Consider the following 19,993-nt stretch of genomic DNA (forward strand, 5'->3'; position numbering starts at 1 on the left):
AGGTCGGCAGTCTCTATGCTGTATCCGGCCTGATGTATTTTTATTTAAAAATTAGCTTCACTTCCCATAAACTTTGTAGTTCAGTCAGAAAAAAAAAAAGAATTTGGGAGCCCTATAATGTTTCAGTATATAGCTTCCTGGGGCTGCAAGTGCCTTGGAGTGTCTGTGGTCATATAGCTTACCACGTTCCTCTCCGACCACAGACACGATCTATGCTATTCTCCTCTGAGGGCAGCGAACTGGAGCAGGGTCCAGACCAAGACAGGTGGTATCTACATGGGGTCTGGCAGATCCGGGGCCCTTCAGTATTCTGGCCCCTTAACAGCAGCTATTGTGGTAGTTCCGTCCATGCATGTAGTTGTTATGGTCCTTTTGTGAAATCACATTATACACAATTCTCCCTCTGAATTACACTCACATACAACTATCGTCTGCACACATGGTGCTGTCACTGAAGGAACAGTAAATCACATAGACAATGCAGGCATATCTAATGAAATGGCCACTTGGGGTATACAGTTTATGTTGCGCAATTGTCATCTGTGCCTATGTAGCTGTATTTATGCATGCACTGTAAGTGACAGTGGGAGCTGCCAAACTGCTGCCTTCATAACAGTTACACATATAGGCCCTCATTCAGACCCACTCGCGAGTGGCTGTCCGCTCGCAAGTGGGTCGATGGTCTGCACTGCGCATACGCACGACGGAGGGAGCTCCATCGTGCGCATGCGCGAGACGCGACGAGCGAAGGACTTTCCTTCGCTCGTAGTGTCTCATCAAAGGGGGCGTGCTGTCGATGTTGACTGACAGCACGCCCCCTTTGGTGGGCGTGCCTGCCAGACGGAGGCATTCCTAAGGGAACGGCTACCGTCTGAAGCCGGCCCCACTGACATCACTAGTGATGTCAGTGGGAGTGATTTTGGCTCTGATAGAGCCAAAATCACTCCTGGCCTTGCGGTTGAAAAACTCAACCGGCTTCTGCTCGCAGTTTCGATGGTCGCGATTTTCAAGACCATCGCGACCATCATCCTGCACGCTCGTATATGCTGTGGGTGGTGACCCACAGCTATACGAGCGTCCAGGAGGACGCTCCATATTATTGGAGGTGGGCCCTGATTCAGAGCGAGCGCTCTGGTCAGAGCGTCTGGCTCTGAATCAGGGCCATAGTCTATTGCCAGCAATAGTAATAGACAGTACAGCATAACTGGACCATGGTCAGTTTTCCCATACACCAATGCGAACATTCATCTATGATAGGGGTGGGGAACTTTTTATTCTGCCAAGGCGATTTTGATATATATATATATAACAGACCCATGTGACATGGGTGGTGCCACAATCCCGAGGATGCTCTGGGAGGGCAGCGATGAGACCGTCTGAAGCATCCTAAGGATGCCCCAGGCGGCACTGCTGCATAGTTTCTGGCTGCAGGTGCCATTCTAGGCACCCTGCTAGCCAGATGAGGCTAACAGAAAAAAGCTCAGAGGGCCAGACCACATGATTCCGTTGGCCTTATGCAGCCCCCGGGCCTGAGGTTCCCCATCCCTGACCTATGACAATTAATGACCAGCACTCCTCGTTTTTGTCTGTGTGAGTAGGATAGATAGGTCAGGAAGCTGCAACTTGCAGGATTGCCCTAATTAACGTTCCAAGACAAAAAAACATGGGTAGTTATTTTGCAAACAGGAGTCCTATGACAGGAGTTCTTATGAAGTGCACAGGGGTGTGGATTGAAAGATCTACAGTAAAAAGGTTGACAATGTCTAAATAGACACCAGATGTTAGACAATCAATAGGTCAACAGGGACAAAAGGTAAACACACTAAAGGCCATGTAAGAAGGTCGACAGGTACAAATGGTCGACAGGGTCAAAAGGTCAACACGTTTTGTTTTCTAATCCTAATCTTCACCCTAACCCTCCCCATGGTGCCTAACCCTCCCTCCTGGTGCCGGACACTAACCTTCAGGGTAAGTGCCTAACCGTCGGGTTAAGTGCCTAACCCTAAAAAAAACCCATGAGAAATATGTTTAAACGTTAGTGGTTGATCTATTACTTACCAGCATCCCTAGTCAGTCAGACTAGAGTAGAAGGTGGATCCAACAGAATCTCTTCTTGTAAGTGAATTGTGTGCTACCTGCTAAAATATCCCACGTTTTCATATTGTTTCATAAAAGTCACCAGTTACCTATTATATTCTGCACATTACAATTTAAACAAATGCAAAAACAATTAATAAAGTGGAGAGAACTATAGTACTAACCAATCAGCTTGTAACTGTCATTTTAAATGCAGTGATTTGAAAATATGGCAGTTAGAATCTGATTGGTTCGTACTCTCTCTCTCCCTAAGCTTTAATAAATCTCCCCCGTGTGCTAAAACCCTTGCCTAAATAGAATCGCTTTATGGAAAATTTAGGCAGCAATAACATCTAAAACGACAATGCACAAACATGCCCGCTGTACCTTGATATACAAATTCACAAAAGCACACACTCACCATCCAGAGTTCAGACCTTTGACATAACTTGTTAAGCCACAATGCAGAGAATTTATTTCCACATTATCCCACATGACTTACACACAATATTGATGTTGCTCATTTATATAAAAAAAAAAAAAACAAACAAAAAAACAGTATAATAATATTTGAGCACTTGTGAGTGGACTTTACCAATGAATGGGAGAAAAACAAAAAAATCATCAGCAGGTATATCAATTTTTATTATTTATATTTAACAAGCTTTAAAAATACAGAATAAAATAGCTTTTTTCTACTATTATTCACAACATCTGGTCCAATATTACATATTTTTCTTAAATATATTTTAACGATAAATGAAAGCCATGTTAGAAAAAAAAAACACTAAAATGAAATAATTTCTTTAAAAAATTGTAACAAATTACATCTCATGAAAAAAAGAAAATACTTTATGTTACAGTCAAAATATAGACAAACAAAAAACTCCAGCAATTAACTCATTAGGTATGGGAGGGACTATTAAATAACAAGATAGTCCATCCGCCAGCCTAACCAGTTGTGCATACAGATTAACTCAACTAATGAAGTAAATTTGGGTTTCAACATAAAATATAAATTAAGGGTTTTTATTTTATTTTCTTATTTTAAACTAGTTACATCAGCAAAATGTAAAACGAACATTAGTGCACGTAAGTCAGTTACAATTTTTTTTTTTTTTTTACAAATTTTTTTTTATCAATTGTGAAAAATAAATTGAAAAAAGGAATGTCTGAAATGCTTATAATGGCACAATTTTTCAAGCTTTATTCAGTCCCTCGCCAAAGGCGCCAGCAATATCTTATAATCAGCAAAAATTGTCGTTATCGTAGTATGTAAACTCTTCATTTGCAGTGTCAAAATTAGATTTAAAAAAAAAAAAAAAAATTTATACTGCAATTTTTAGCGTTGTGGGATAGCTGAAAACAAACTATATTTAGTGTTTTCATTTTAATACTGCACATCCCCGCCCCCACCCAAAGGTATTAGGTTTGCTCAATAAAATATTCGGACACATTTTAGTACATTAAAGCTAGCTTATGAGAGGTGCCATGTAATGAGCCTTAAACCGAATAAAGATAAGGATCAGTTGTGCGTATATCATACTGTCAAACATTCGTCAGTATCCGTTTTTGGACAAATTAGGGCTCAGTGAAAACAAGTTAAATCAGAGATCTTTCAGTATCGATGAATGATTAGTAAAGTTGGTCTACAGCTTCCTTACAGTCTCAAAATGAAAACAAAATTTCCCTCAATGAGCAATGACAATGAATTTATTGTTCAACAACTATTTGTGTGTGACAAGACGTGTGCATGCATAACAAGAGAAGCGAAGGGTAGACCAGGGAGAGCCTAGTTTTAAAAACAATTTTTAGAAGTAAAGGAATGGAGATGTGACAAAAAAAACTGCTGAAATGATTTAATAAAAAGGCAAATGCAGAAATATAAAATAACGCAAAGGGACAATGCCCGCTAACTTACTGCCTGATTAAAAAAGTTAGAACCAGTAGCAGGGGACCCAAAACATTCAAATAGCATAAAGAGTTACAAGCTACTACAGTGCAGGTTATCTGGGAAGAATAACTTTGCTAGTTTCTGCTGGCGCCCCATAGAGATGTGAGCAAAAACAAGCAAGGTTTTCCTCCCGTAATTATTACCAGCAATGTGCGTAGCGTGAAGTTCCGCCTAAACTTTGAGAATAATTGAATCTGTCCCTATGTGTTCATTTTATGTCATAAAAGTCTACTGTTGCCTTTTCATTATAATTGAGTAAATAACCTGTAGACATAATTTAATAATTAACCTGTACAAAATAATTTATTTAAATTAAAGAAAACAGTACTGATCACAAAGCGGATATATAGTTGAATTGTATTAGATTAGTAGATTTTAAGTGGTCTGTCCTATTTTGGACAATGCCATATCTTATTGCTCTCATCATGCAGCAGGTTGATCGCTGGTGCACTGTTGTCACTGGAACCACACTGTGAATATCCTCAGTGTGCCCAGTCTGATTCAACAGATAAGAACAGAATGCTTTTATTCTCATCTATTGAGAGGGGTGGAATGATTAATCCTGCTCTGGGAATAATTGAGTTTGCCATCATAACCAGTTATCCCCACCTCAGGTTTCAGCTTACTGTATACATTTTTATACTTTTTGCTACAGTGTTATCATTATAAAAACATATGGTGAAGTCATACCCCTAAACAAAAACCTCAGGCAGTAGATATAGCAAATGTACCAGACGCTTAGCTCCCCCTCCAATGATGGCTTAGCCTTGCCTGCAGAATGAGCATAAGTCTTCTATGTGTGTCAGCCCAGATAGGCACTAAGGGGACTCATGTAGGGTTGGGACTCAAATCCGCTTTATTTGGATTATTGCCCTACTGCACAAGCACACAAAAACTATGCAAATGTAAGTCTCTATGTATACTAAGATCCTTACTTCTCTATACGCTAGAAGGCGCAGAACAGGGGCGGCAAGCCTAGAAGGCGCAGAACAGGGGCGGCAAGGGGAATTTCAACCTAGGTCAAGTACTGTAAAAGTGTATTTACATACTTGCTGCCTATGTATAGGTGGAAACAGCCACACATACTCCTGTCAGGAGGCGTCTTGGGGTTGCTTGACCCATGGTGCAAGTTACAAACTGATAATCATCAGCACTAGCGATTATAGCCTAGGATAGTAGGGGCTATTACTGCAGGGCAAATGGCGTCCACTACTCGCACTGGGCTAGTACACACTGGGCTGGGGATATCATGCAGGAGACGTATTTTAAATAGCACTCTGACTTACACTTTTCTTAACATACATGTTAGGTGCATTTTGTATCTCCAATTGTTTATAACCCAAAATGTGCCTAACAATATTTGAGATCCTAAATGTATTCATTTTATAGTGTTTGTTGGTTTTGTACTACAGAGTTACCCCTGTACTATATCTTAGACAGATAATAGCAGCTCTACAGTGCTCACAAGTTGGCATTTGAGGGGCACTGCCCCGCTGTGGTTGCAAGGTGACTGGCAAAGGGATGAAAGCAGTGGTAACATAGAAAGTAACTATCAAGTAGCAAATGTGTTAGCAGGTTAATGTGAAAAGGGTCAGATTAAATGGATTAAAGGGCCACGGAAATGAAGACCCAAACTGATCCAAAACATTAAAAGCACCTTATAACACTAACAAATACATTGGTAAAAGGCCCCTTAGCTTTTAGCGTTTTTTGTTGTAATTGCTATACACGTACATAAAGCTATAATTTTCAGTTATTAAATTAAGCCGGGAGAACCTCTGCTTAAAACGAGCGTTAATACCCAGAATCTTGTATATACTTATAATGTCATTTGTACTCTTAACTACTATAGAATAAAGGTTTATTGTACTAATTCTTGCTGCTGGCTCCTCTGTTCTGATAAGCTATTGAAAGTTATACCTACCAATCGTAGCTGTGTTATTTAAGCCAACTGTACTGTACTTTAGGTTCAGTGACTTATAACTTATGCTAACCCAGATATGTGATAAGTATATTAGAGGACATAGTAACTGTAAAAAAATGACAACAAATAAAAGTGAATGGGCTTACTCTAGGTGTATTAGGGGGTAGTGCATATATTATACGTTTTTAAATAGTGATGTATTTATGGCAATCATCCATCCATCCATATTTTTTTGGCTAATATAAATATGTGCTTTCTAAAATGGGATGGGTTTTCATCCCTAAAGCGGTTTTACACCTTTGTATAATAGCTGCTAGGTAGGCACCCCTCCCTCCCTCCCTGTCACCCACCCTTCCAGGAATGCCATCACGGTACTTGCAGTGCTGACAAAGGGGTTTTGAGAGAGTGGTCAGCACTGGCAGGCCCAACTCCATGGTATTCATGCAGATAGGTTATGACTGATATATGGTCTATATAGCTAGTGAATGAATCGTCCCCATTTCGTGTCCATTCAGATGCTTCCATCACTGTTTACACAATTAGTGAACACTGTAATCTACAACCCAGTTATGTGTTCTAGATCTCTCTCACCCATATCTGTGCTGTCAGTACATAGCTGCAACCTGGTGATGGTCTCTAAGGGGAAGGGGTTCTTGTCCTTGAATCCAAGGGGGCATGTGGGGGCTGGTTGTCTAACTATAAAATGTGTACAGCCCTTTTAAAGGGCAATGATGCAGAGGACTCTGCTGAAATGATTCCACAATATGTGAATAAAAAGTTACTTTGAAGCACCCACAGAAATATATGAATATCTGCTTTCACACCATAAACATACTGAGTCACTTCTCATAACGGGTATATATGCCCATCACATTCAGGGAGAAAGTGAGAAAGGCAAGTGTCAACTTTTTATGAGAATGTGTAAACCAAAAATGAATAAAATGTCTGTAACATCCTCCTATTCCTGCAGGGGGCGTCTTCCCAAAGAGGAGAGGCCAGTACATGTGCGATCAATGAAGACGAATGCTGGTCTAAATGATTTAGGTAAAAATTGTGTGTGATGTAAATGGTTTTACTTTCTATGGTATCGGCTGTGGCACGCAGTATGAATGGTACATATATATCAGTATATTCCTGTGCTATTCCCAGTAATCTCACATTGGATATAGAAGTATAATGTTTGTAAAAAGTGCAAACACTATAATAAATACCCTCTTATATAAAAGCAATGTCTTCAGGATGCCACTACGTGGGAATGGCTGGGTTAATGATCAGTCCATGATGAAGGTCTTTAAATCATGACCTGCTGGTGTGTATTACAGGACTGTATTACAATTAAATATTTAGCGCTGGACCAGTATTTGTGCCTCATATCCTAACGCACTGATTGGTTCAGTATCCATGTAGTACACAAATTGCTGTCTAAATATATGTAAAAGTGTCATGTACACCAAGAGCTAAAACTAGGTAGGCCAATCCCAGCTCATTTGTTCAATCCTGGGATTGAAAGAAACTCAATTCCTGGATTCTCGGGATTGAGTTAATCAAGCCACGCATTTTAAACCCGAAAATCCCGTAATTGAAGGCACCAATGCCAGGACTGAAATCCCAACGTTTTTTGCCCTAAATCCAAGGATTCCACCGATACCGATCCCGGGATTGGCTTCCCTAGCTAAAACCCATGCTGAACCCAAGAGGGCATTGACTAGATCTACTTATTTTACTGTAATTTGACCTGATGTTTCAGAAACGGCCATGAAGCACAAATGTGCAGGAGGATCACAAACATTTTGGGAGTTTGTAAGTTACAAAACTTCAGATAACAGAGTAGCAGTCACAAGTTTGTCTTTCAAACTCCAAAATCTATGATCCATAACATTTATCAGTAAAACATCATTAAGGCAAATGGAAATCCAATAAATACAATAAAAAAAAAAAGATACAGTAATAAATATTACACAAAGAATTTGCTGCACTGGTAAACCAAATAAATGATATGCAAAGTTAAGATGGCTATGCACAACATAAATACATTTACACATACTTCAGAAGTCATCGCCATTTGTATGGCTGATGGCCAGAAGTGAGCACCACCTAGTGGGTATACTGGCCTCTACACTTCATGGGAAATCAACGTCCCATTCACCCCAGATTCAATCTCCTGGTGTAAAGTAGACTGGATGGGAAGGATAGGAGAAGAGTTGACGGTTCTCAAATTCACCACTGTACACTGGGATTCTCATGGGCAATTAGAGCATTGCAACAACATCATTTAAAATATTTCAGGGCCAAGACAGAAGGTCAGCAACCAGAATGTGCCCAGAAGTAGGCACAGTACCCGTTTAATCAGCCAGTGTTGAGGTAACCACTGATATACCAGAGGTCAGCCATGCAGAGAGAAAGGGTAGAAGACAGGCATGACATATTGCTTGTAAGAGTTCTGGGTATAAAGGAAGGAGCAGAAAGAGGAAAACACTATAATAGAGAAACAATGTCAAGATGGAGGTGAAAGGTGAATTAAGCTCACTACAGACCCTTTGTCTCAGCCCTGGAATAATTCTAAGTAAATATACAGAGAATACTAAACAAAACATCTGTTTCAAGGCTTTGTAAACCTGGCAAGAGATTGCAAAGACGTATTACTGTACGACAAGACTGGAGATGGAAAAAAGGAGGCCTGGGTTATACGTTAGGCTCAGACTCCTCGTCCGCTCTCCGACTCTTCTTTTTCTTCTGAAGAGACTTCCATTTGTATCCCGCAAATGTGGGACTGATAGGAAGGTAGCTGAAACACTTGTACTTCCGCAGAAAGTTCATAACGAAAGGTAGGTCGTACGAATCCATTCCTTCAATAGCCGGCCCTTTGCTTACCCCACGCTTCCACTTGCGGATTCCCCTTTCTTCAGGCGTGCCTGAAAGGACAGTGCACTGTGGTTAAGTAGAGGACTACTTCTGTACGCTTTAGCATCTATGTAAAAACATTTAATTTTAAAAAATATTCTTTGCTTTATTAGGTCTTGCACAGGGACGTACAGGAGAAGTGCTGGTTTATGCTCTCTCCCCCCTCTGTACAGGTTAGCAGCAGACCGACCTATGTTCTTTTACTTTCTGCAACCAGATATAATTAGAATAGGCTTTGATAGATAGGGCTCAAGTTATGTTTTTAAATCATTGTATATGTTTTAAAATTAATTTGTATTGCTATATGAACAATTATTCCGTTTTTTTAATTAAACCAAATAGCTCAAATATATTTATTTCCTCTGTATTATGACATTCCTGGTGCTGTAAAGAAATATATTTGCAGCCATAGCATGGTAGGCTCATTTATACCATACCATAGCATGTCAGGCTCATTTATACCATACCACGGCATGGTGGGCTCATTTATACCATACCACAGCATGGCGGGCTCATTTATACCATACCACAGCATGGCGGGCTCATTTATACCATACCACAGCATGGCGGGCTCATTTATACCATACCACAGCATGGTGGGCTCATTTATACCATACCACAGCATGGCGGGCTCATTTATACCATACCACAGCATGGCGGGCTCATTTATACCATACCACAGCATGGTGGGCTCATTAATACCATACCACAGCATGGCGGGATCATTAATACCATACCACAGCATGGCGGGCTCATTTATACCATACCACAGCATGGCGGGCTCATTTATACCATACCACAGCATGGCGGGCTCATTTATACCATACCACAGCATGGCGGGCTCATTTATACCATACCACAGCATGGCGGGCTCATTTATACCATACCACAGCATGGCAGGCTCATTTATACTATACCACAGCATGGCAGGCTCATTTATACTATACCACAGCATGATGGGCTCATTTATACTATACCACAGCATGTTGGGCTCATTAATACGATACCATAGCAGGGCGGGCTCAATTATACCATATCACAGCAACGCCGGGCTCATTCATACCATACACAGCATAGTGGGCTCATTTATACCATACCACAGCATGGCGGGCTCATTTATGCCATACCACAGCATGGTGGCCTCATTTATACCATACCACAGCATGGTGGGCTCATTTATACCATACCACAGCATGGTGGGCTCATTTATGCCATACCACAGCATGGTGGGCTCATTTATGCCATACCACAGCATGGTGGGCTCATTTATACCAAACTTGCCTCAGGGCCTGTTTCAGAGATGGAAATAACGGTGATGTTTATGCAGTTGAAGGATTATCGGTGATCTGCGCTCGTGTAAAGTTTCATTACCACCAACTGTTGCAGCAGGAATTTGGCCGCAGAGTGATGGACAGTCAGGGAGGTTTGGGGGAGGGAACAGAAGTGGCAATGTAAACGAGGGCATGCCGCTATTGCTATTCCATATGCAGAAAAAACGGCTCCAGCAGCCATTATAAGTAACCATAGGGCTACACAGAACTCAGATAATCAACTTATCTGCAATGGTTGCGACATCTTTGTGCGCAGTCGTTTGGATTTGTGGGCATCTCAATACAAATCCCAACATATTTGCATATTATCAAACAGCCGCTGCATACACATTTCCATCTCTGAATCAGGCCCTCAGTGCAGTTTTGGCCCTAACAAAAGGGGTGACTTTAGGCATGATTAAGGCTAACGAGAGATAAAGAGATTACTGCACAGCAGTGCTTAAAGTGGTCCTAGAGAAGTGGTGGAACTCACCCCGTCCCTCTCTGCGTTTTTTTTAAGAAATGAGAGAACGCGTGCCGAAAAAAGGGCGCGGTCACACAATAGTATTCCGAATTCAAATTACGCCACGCAGTAGCACAATCTTGATTCACCCAATACACATTACACCACATAGCACTGTCCCTTATTCATTTATGACACACAACAGTGCCCCTTTTACACAATGCCCACAGTAGTAGTGCCCCTAATACACAATTTCCATAGTAGCAGTGCCCACAGTAGTGGTAGTGCCTCTTATGCAGTGATCGTGAGCCTTATGCAGTGACCCCAGTAGTGGTAGTGCTCCTTATGCAGTGACCTCAGTAGTGGTAGTGCCCCTTATGCAGTGCCCCCAGTAGTGGTAGTGCCCCTTATGCAGTGACCCCATTAGTGGTAGTGCCCCTTATGCTGTGACCTCAGTAGTGGTAGTGCCCCTTATGCAGTGCCCACAGTGGCTGTGACCTCAGTAGTGATCGTGACCCTTATGCAGTGCCCCCAGTAGTGATAGTGCCCCTTATGCAATGCCCCCAGTAGTGATAGTGCCCCTTATACAGTGCCCCCCCAGTAGCGATAGTGCCCCTTATGCAGTGCCCCCAGTAGTGGTAGTGTCCCTTATGCAGTGCCCCCAGTAGTGGTACTGCCCCTTATGCAGTGCCCCCAGTAGTGGTACTGCCCCTTATGCAGTGCCCCCAGTAGTGGTAGTGCCCCTTATGCAGTGCCCCCAGTAGTGATAGTGCCCCTTATGCAGTGCCCACAGTAGTGGTGCCCCTTATGCAGTGCCCCCAGTAGTGATAATGCCCCTTATGCAGTTCCCCCAGTAGTGATAATGCCCCTTATGCAGTGCCCACAGTGGTAATGCCCCTTATGCTGTGACCTCAGTAGTGGTAGTGCCCCTTATGCAGTGCCCACAGTCGCTGTGACCTCAGTAGTGATCGTGCCCCTTATGCAGTGCCCCCAGCAGTGATAGTGCCCCTTATGCAGTGCCCCCAGTAGTGACAGTGCCCCTTATACAGTGCCCCCAGTAGTGGTAGTGTCCCTTATGCAGTGCCCCCAGTAGTGGTTGTGCCCTTTTATGCAGTGCCCCCAGTAGTGATAATGCCCCTTATACAGGGCCCCCAGTAGTGGTAGTGGTCCTTATGCAGTGCCCCCAGTAGTGATAATGCCCCTTATGCTGTGACCTCAGAAGTAGTAGCGCCCCTTATGCAGTGCCCACAGTGGTAGTGTCCCTTATTCAGTAACCCCAGTAGTGGTGCCACTTATGCAGTGCCCCCAGGAGTGGTTACCCCAGTAGTAATGCCCCCAGTAGTAATGCCCCCTATAGTAATGCCAATAGTAATACCCTAGTAGTAATGTCCCCCAGTAGTAGTGCCCCCAAGTAAATGGCCCCAGTAGTAATGCCCCCGAGTAAATGCCCTCAGTAGTAATGCCCCCAGTAGCAGAAGTTATGAACCAAATATGGAAGCCGCTTACACAAAATAAAAAACAAACAAAAAAACAATACTTACCTTAAGCCCCGCTCCCGCGTCCGTCTACTCCTCGGAACTATGGGAGAGACGTCACGACGTGTCTCCCATAGTGCATTGCGGGAGTCGGAGCTCAGGTATGAGCTCTAGCCTCCGGCTGGCGCTGCGGGGAGGGAGCCGGGCACTTGCTGGTAACAAAATCTCAGTGGGCGACCGGCAAATGGAGCCTCCCGGTGGCACCGAGCTAACGTGGGTTGGAGGAGGCGGAACTGGTTCCATCTCCAAACAGAAGTGACTGAATTCAGTTCCGCCCCATTCAGGCCGACTTTAACCCCTGCAGGACAGAGACCATGGCTTCTTTCTTGCAGACTTTAGACCTAAAGTTAACAACAGCATTGTAGTAGTAAGGTAGCACAGTGCAATATAACCATTAATGTGTTAATGTTTATATTAGACAAACACAAAAGGACAAAAAAAAAGGTAAATGGGACTTTAAACTAGATTACAACTACTGTTTAGCTTTAATCTGAAGATCACGGGTTAGAAGATAATGACACACCAGAAATCACTCACCAGGTATAGTGTTATCCAAAATGAAAGCCACGCACCCGCCCACAAACATGGCTGTCGTAAGCAGCACATTTAACACTTGATCGATCTCTGCAATGCCTAAAAGAGAAATAAGGACATGTAACAAGACCCTTTCCACAGGCGCCAGTTCTAAACTCTTCTGTAAAGGACGACTAAACCTAAATATTGGTAAAACCAATGATTATGTAGTATAAAATATTTAGTATATGTACCATATTGGCAACTTTTTGTTTTAACTTTTACACAAGTTACACGTACCGAGAGGGTAGAGGGATTTGGGCCTTTAGAACCGTTCTGGCTACAACGGTGAGAGTTTAGGTGCTCATCAACACAAGTTAAACAGCAGAATGGCAGCACTAACCAAACCCACACCAAGAAGCAGTCATAGAGTTTAAAACCTTCCACCACAAACATACGCTTAACTTAGAAGCCTTGCTGCCAAAAATAAAGTTTCCCACAGTAAGGCAGTCTGTGACTGTATAGTTTGCTAAATGTTCTCCTGGTCTTCAGAACAGACAACTATTATACCAATGCATCAAGTATCCTGCAGTGCCATGTTCCCATGTCATGTCTCCTACCCTGACGAGAAATACCCTACTGTAATGTGGTCCCATGCATTCACCTCTAATCTAAATTGTGCGGCAGTGACATGTTCTCCACCATTCCCCACCTCTAATCTGAAAGTGGTGGCAGTGACAAATTGGAGGTTGTATGTGTTCTAAGACATTGCCTCACGCCTTGCCACCACCCCCAATTTAAAATGTCCTGCATTGCCATGGCCCCATGCCGTGCCTCTGTTCTGAAGTGCCCTGCATTGCCATGGCCCCATGCCGTTCCCCCTCCTCTGATCTGAAGTGTCCAGCAGTGATATGGTCCAATGCCGTTCCCACTTCTCTGATCTAAAGGAGGAATTGGTATGATATACTGATGGATGGGATGCCAGCAGTCAAAACAAAGATGCTGGCTTCCTGATCGTGAAGAATCCCGACAGGGGCTGGCAAGTACTCTAACCCTCCCCTCTCCCCGCCAACCCTAACCCTCCCGTAGTGGTGCCTAACCCTAACCTTCCCCCAGTGGTGCCTAAACCTAACCCCCCTTCCCGCACCCTAAACCTAACCCTCCCCCCGGGGGTGCCTAACCCTACCCCCCCTCCCTCCCCAGACGGGTGCCTATACCTATCCCTCCCCCCCCAGCGGGTAACACCTAATAGCGCCTGCTTACCTTCGTTCAGGATGGTGGCTGTCGGGATTTCAGCATTGGGATAAAGATAGGCGTCGGGATTTCGACACCTATCTTCAGCCCCATGTCTGGATTCCGACAGCCGGCATTCCGGCCACCGGTAATGTAACTGCTTCCTGGCAGTGATATGGTTCAATGCGTTCCCCCTCCTCTGACCTGAAGTGTCTGGCAGTAACATTGCCCCATGCTGTGCCTCTGATCTTATGCATCACGGAGTGACAATGGGCCTGATTCAGAGATGTACACAATGCCGATTTTCACGCACATCGAGCGATAATTTGCCATTGCGCATTCTTGTTAGCCGCACTGCTCACGTGCAGCGATTGTTTTGCGATTATGTCCGCACAAAGGATCCATTCGCAAAGTGAGTGATAGGTAGTCAGCATTTGGGGGAGGTAACAGGGGGTGGCTAGGCAAAAGCAGGATTGTCTGACCATTTAAATGCTGTTTCATGGGCGTGCATAATTTAGCCATTGCTATCTCCTTCACAGCATGAGAGCTCTCTGCGTGTCATGAGCTGCAGTGTTTGCGGTTGGTCAGACTTGCCGCATATGCTGCCCGATATACATCGATGTTTACGCTGTTGTACATAGTCGGACGGAAATGCAGTTGCGATTACATTAGCGTACATCTCTGAATCAGGTCCAATGCCCCATGCCCTCCCTCCACATCTAATTGTAAGTGCCCAGCTCTGCCATGGCCGCATGCCCTGCCTTGGTGTCTGGCCAGAACAGCTTAATATTACATGTAATGGGGCAATTGCAATGTAAGAAATAGTTCACAAGACCTGCAAAATGAAAAGGACCTAGGTTGTCAGGGAACAAGAAAAACTCCTCCTCCTCAGGCCAGGATTTCAGGCCAATAAATAACATGACCCTGACGCAGGATTGTTATAATAAACATTGTAGCTTCTGTAAAATACTGTATTTGTATTTTGCTGGGTGCATAAGAATAATATGAGATATGGTAAGAACTTACCTTTGTTATCTCTATTTCTACGAAGTCCATAGGGTTCCACAGGATACTTTGGGGTATAGGTGATGACGTCAGGCATCGGGCACCATAGAGTTAATTTTTCAGTCCTCCCAGGATGCACTAGGGTCCCCCTCCTATACCCCACCCCCGAGCCAAGGCACCTCAGTTAGTTACCAAGCCATAGGCCGGAGGAGTAGAAGGAAGAGAGAAAAAAGATCTGGACACACACAAGAATCACATTCTCACCAGAGGGAAACGGAAAAACCGGTGACCAGAGTAAAGCCCATCTGCAGCACAGGTGCGACAGGGCGGGAGTCCTGTGGAACCCTATGGACTTCGTAGAAATAGAGATAACAAAGGTAAGTTCTTACCATATCTCATATTTTCTACTTCAGGGTCCATAGGGTATCCACAGGATACCTTGGGGATGTCCCAAAGCAGTATCCTTTAAGGGTGGGGACGCTCCTGTGCTGAAAGGAGAATCCGCCGCCCGAAGGAAGCATCCTGAGAGGCGAAGGTGTCAAACCTGTAATACCTCACGAAGGTATGGACAGAGGACCACGTAGCAGCCTTGCAGATCTGGACTGCAGAGGCACCACGCCGAGCTGCCCATGAAGGACCCACAGACCTAGTGGAATGAGCCTTCACAGAAGGAGGAACCGGCAGACCTTCATGAAGATAAGCTTCAGAAATAGCCATACAGATCCAGGCTGCCAAAGTTTGCTTTGAAGCAGGCCAACCCTTTTTACGGAAGCCATAGAGGACAAACAAGGCGACCGACTTCCTAAACAAAGAAGTGCGGTCAACATAAGTCCTTAAGGCCCGCACAACATCCAAAGTGGCCTCACCCACTGAAAGGCCAGGTGAGTTAAAGGCCAGAACAACTATTTCCTCGTTAACATGAAACTGGGAAACAACAACTTTGGGAAGAAATTCAGGACGAGTGTGTAGCCCTGTTCCCATGAAAAATCAAGAAAGGGGGTCTACAAGAAAGAGCCCCTAAATCAGAAACACGTCTGGCCGAAGCTATGGCCAGAAGGAAAACAGTCTTAGCTGTTAGCCATTTAAGATCCACTGAGCCCAGTGGTTCAAATGGCGGTCCCTGGAGAGCCCTAAGGACCACAGCCAAATCCCAAGGCGCCACATGTGGAACAAAGGGTGGCTGAATACGTAGAACACCTTGCATAAAGGTGCGCACATCCGGGATTGTAGCAATCCTACGATGGAACCAGACAGACAGGGCCGAAACCTGCACCTTCAAAGAAGCAAGGCGAAGCCCATGGTCTAGTCCCGCTTGCAGGAAGGCGAGAACCCGAGACAGACGAAACTCCCGCGGTGCATAACCTCTCGGCCGACACCACTGGAAGAACGTATGCCACACGCGAAGGTATATTCTCGCAGAAGACGGTTTCCGAGCTCTGAGCATGGTACGCACTACAGAGCTAGAAAACCCCCTGGACCTTAACATGGCCGTCTCAACAGCCACGCCGTCAAAGACAGCCGAGTCAGGTCCGAGTGAAGACAAGGACCCTGTGACAAAAGGTCCGGACGTAGCGGCAACCGCAGAGGACTGTCCACGGACAGACCCTGAAGGTCTGAGAACCAGTGCCGTCTGGGCCATGCGAGAGCTATCAACAGAAGCGTCCCTTCTTCCGGTTTGAATTTCCGGATTACCCGTGAAAGAAGGGAAACCGGCGGAAAGATATAAGCAAACCTGAACGTCCACCGGACGGACAGAGCATCCACCAGAGACGCCTCTTCGTCTCTTGTGCGAGACCCGTACACCGGCAACTTGTTGTTGTGTCGGGACGCCATGAGGTCGATCTCTGGAAGAGCCCACCTGTCCACCAGCAGTTGAAAAACGTTCCGGGTGCAGGGACCATTCTCCCGGATGAACGTCCTGGCGACTGAGAAAGTCCGCCTCCCAGTTTAGCACTCTCGGGATGAAGACAGCTGATATGGCCGGAAGATTGTGCTCCGCCCATACCAGGATCCGAGACACCTCTACGAGAGCCGCCCGACGTTGGAGAACCCGACGTGCCTTCTGGAGAGTGTTGAACACCGCTCGGAGTTCCAAGATGTTTATGGGAAGCTCTGCTTCTGCCGGAGTCCACCTGCCCTGGAACAAGTGTGGACCCGAAACTGCTCTCCAGCCCCGAAGACTTGCGTCCGTCGTCAACAGGACCCAATTCGCCACCCAGAATGGACGACCCTTGTTGGGATGGGTCGTCTGCAACCACCAGGCAAGGGACAGGCGAACCTCCGGAGTGAGCACTATCGTCTGGGATTTTAGAGACTGAGGCAGTCCACTCCACTTGGACAGGATCAGGTGCTGCAGAGGTCTGGAGTGAAACTGGGCATATTCCACCATGTCGAATACCGACACCATGGAGCCCAGTAACCTCATCGCCGAGTGTAGATACACCCGGCGGCTCTGCAGACAACTGCGCACCCTCGACTGCAAGGCAGAGATCTTTTCCCCCGTCACAAAGATCCTTTGCTGTCCCGAGTCCAATAAGGCTCCGAGGTGCAGAATCCGCTGAGACGGGACCAGGGTGGACTTCTGCCAGTTTATTAACCAGCCGTGCTGTTGCAGTAGCGCAATGGTCAGGGCCAAGTGGCGCAGAAGGAGCTCCGGAGATCCTGCCACTAATAGAAGGTCGTCCAAGTACGGCAACATGTGGACCCCCTGCAGTCGCAGGGAAGCCGCCATCACCTTGGTGAAAACACGTGGTGCTGTCGCCAGGCCAAAAGGTAACGCCCGGAACTGAAAGTGTTCGCTGCGGATTGCAAACTTGAGGAACCGCTGATGGCGCAAAAGAATAGGGACATGCAGGTAAGCGTCCTGTATGTCCAATGACACCATGTAGTCCCCAGGTTCCATCGCCAGAATGATGGACCGTAGGGTCTCCATCCGAAACTTCGGCACCCGCAAAGATTTGTTGAGAATCGGACGAAATGACCCATTGGGTTTCTGCACCAAAAAGAGATTGGAATAGAAACCCTGGCCCTTCTGGGAGAATGGAACAGGCACTATAACTCCAGCCTGGAGCATAGTGTGCAAAACTTTCCGCAGCTCCGTGGCCTTGTTCCGGTCTGATGGTAGACCCGTGGTGAAGAATCGAGCCGGAGGTCTGTGCCGGAAGGAGAGGGCATACCCGTGTGAGACCACCTCGAGAACCCAAGTGTCTGTCGTGGTGACCGACCAACACCGGGCGAACTGCAGCAGGCGGCCTCCCACTTTGGGATCCCCCAAAGGGAGGCCCGGACCGTCAGGCCGCAGGCTTGTCATCTGGCTTAGGGGCTGGACGTCTGGTACTCCAAGCCTGCTTCAGGGGCTCGGCCGATTTCTTGGGGCCAGCCTGTCGGGGAAAGGACTGTGTCTTAGGCCTACCCTGGGCCCTATAAGACCGAAAGGACGGAGTACCTGAACAAGAAGGAACAGCAGCCAACGGGAGACATGCCGATTTAGCTGCCGCCAGCGTGGCTACAATTTTGTCCAGGTCCGGACCGAAGAGAACTTCTCCGTTAAAAGGCAACGCCTCCAAACCCTTTTTGGAATCAGCGTCCGCCTTCCAGGATCGCAACCACAAGGTACGACGAGCAGCCACAGCTGCCGAAGAAATTCGAGACGCCAGGGTACTAACACCCAAGGCCGCTTAGTTGATATAAGTGGCCGAATCCCGGAGATTGCTGATCAACTCCGTCTGCTCAGCCGAACAGTCGGAATCGAAGGACGCCTCCAACGTATCAGCCCAGCGCTCCATAGCTCGGGCAACCCAGCAAATGGCCATAACCGGCCGCGCAGCTCCCCCCGCAAGAGAATAGACGGACTTCAGGCAGATCTCCACCTTGCGGTCCGTAGCATCCTTAAGGGAGGACATGGATGGCATGGGTAATGTGGCACTACGGACAAGGCGTGTCACATGAGAATCCACCTGAGGGGATTCCCACTTTGCAAAATAATTGTCCGCAAACGGATACGCCACTGCTAAACGCCTTTGAGGCTGATATCGTTTGCCTGGCTGTTTCCACGCTTCCTCTAGGTGGTCAACTAATTGCCCCGAAAGAGGAAACACTGTGGTATCTCCTTTAACATCTTTGAAAAAGGCGTATTTGGACTTTGACACCGGAGGCTCCTCATCCTCAATAACTAAACACCTTAGACTTAGCGTCTGACTCTTTAGGGCGGGAAGTTTCCTGGTCAGAAAGATCCAGAATCTCCCCATCATCGGACGTCCCCGTCGTCATCCTCATAAGGAGCAGACAGAGACGCCACCGGCCGCTTGTGAGGCCGCATCACAGACTCCCCTTGTAACACTTCTGACAACTGCTGTACAGAGCTTGATAACGAATTAACCCACGCAGGCTCATGAGGGACCTGAGGAGGGGAAATAGGGAGTGTGGGGTACCATCAATTGTCTTGGGAAACCCTGCATGGGTGACGACACCACTGACTGCTGGGACAAACCCATCTGAGTGAGGGCAGGCTGCGGAGCTAACTGGCCCACGAGGGTTGTAAGCGCTTTGGCAAAACAAGCCCAGGGCGGCTCCTGTACCGGAGCCGTGACCATAATCGGTCGCGTCAACGAATAACACCGTCGACATAGTCCTTCCGCACTGCCGTCCCCCTCCGCTATAGGTACCTTGCATTTAGTACATAACAGCTGGAGAGGAAAATCACTTTCAGACATAATGGTAAGTATGTGACCCCTCTCACTGATACTCGTTAGCATAGTGTGAGACCACCCTGCAAGCACCGCACCGCAAGGGCTTTAGCAGAAAGAACAGGGACAGTTAAATGCTGACAGATAGAAAATGAAAGTACAGGCAGCAGACGCTAGCATAGGTCGCATTCAATGCAAAGAAATCAATTCCTGCACTATCAGCGCTGATCCTCAACTACACAGACTCAGAGCCTGGTAGGACACAGCGCTGCATACACAGACCTTATCCAACGGAGGAGAGGTATGCAGGGGGACCCAGACCACGATGCCACCGTTCTTCAGCGTCCAGCAGCGCTCACCATGCTTCTTCCAAAGATGGCCACCGAGGAGCAGA

General features: G+C 46.0%; 1 protein-coding gene across 3 annotated transcripts in view; it reads right to left on the reverse strand.

Annotated features, from left to right (window-relative positions):
* Window positions 1–2,709: 2,709 nt before the first annotated feature.
* SLC23A2 (solute carrier family 23 member 2) overlaps window positions 2,710–19,993 on the reverse strand; it is a 153,058-nt gene continuing 135,774 nt past the window's right edge. For 2 of the 3 annotated variants that reach the window (XM_088470804.1, XM_088470805.1), the window contains 2 exons: window positions 12,701–12,796; window positions 2,710–8,866 (listed from right to left, as the gene is read on the reverse strand). In XM_088470804.1, the coding sequence (XP_088326930.1) occupies window positions 8,637–8,866; window positions 12,701–12,796 (326 nt within the window). In that variant the 3' untranslated portion in view covers window positions 2,710–8,636. The remainder of the gene's footprint in view (window positions 8,867–12,700; window positions 12,797–19,993) is intronic. The other variant, XM_088470807.1, reaches the window with a different exon arrangement.

The sequence above is a fragment of the Taudactylus pleione genome, unplaced genomic scaffold (genome assembly GCF_031769625.1).
Source record: "Taudactylus pleione unplaced genomic scaffold, aTauple2 ptg000105l, whole genome shotgun sequence".
In the NCBI taxonomy this organism is placed as follows: Eukaryota; Metazoa; Chordata; class Amphibia; order Anura; family Myobatrachidae; genus Taudactylus; species Taudactylus pleione.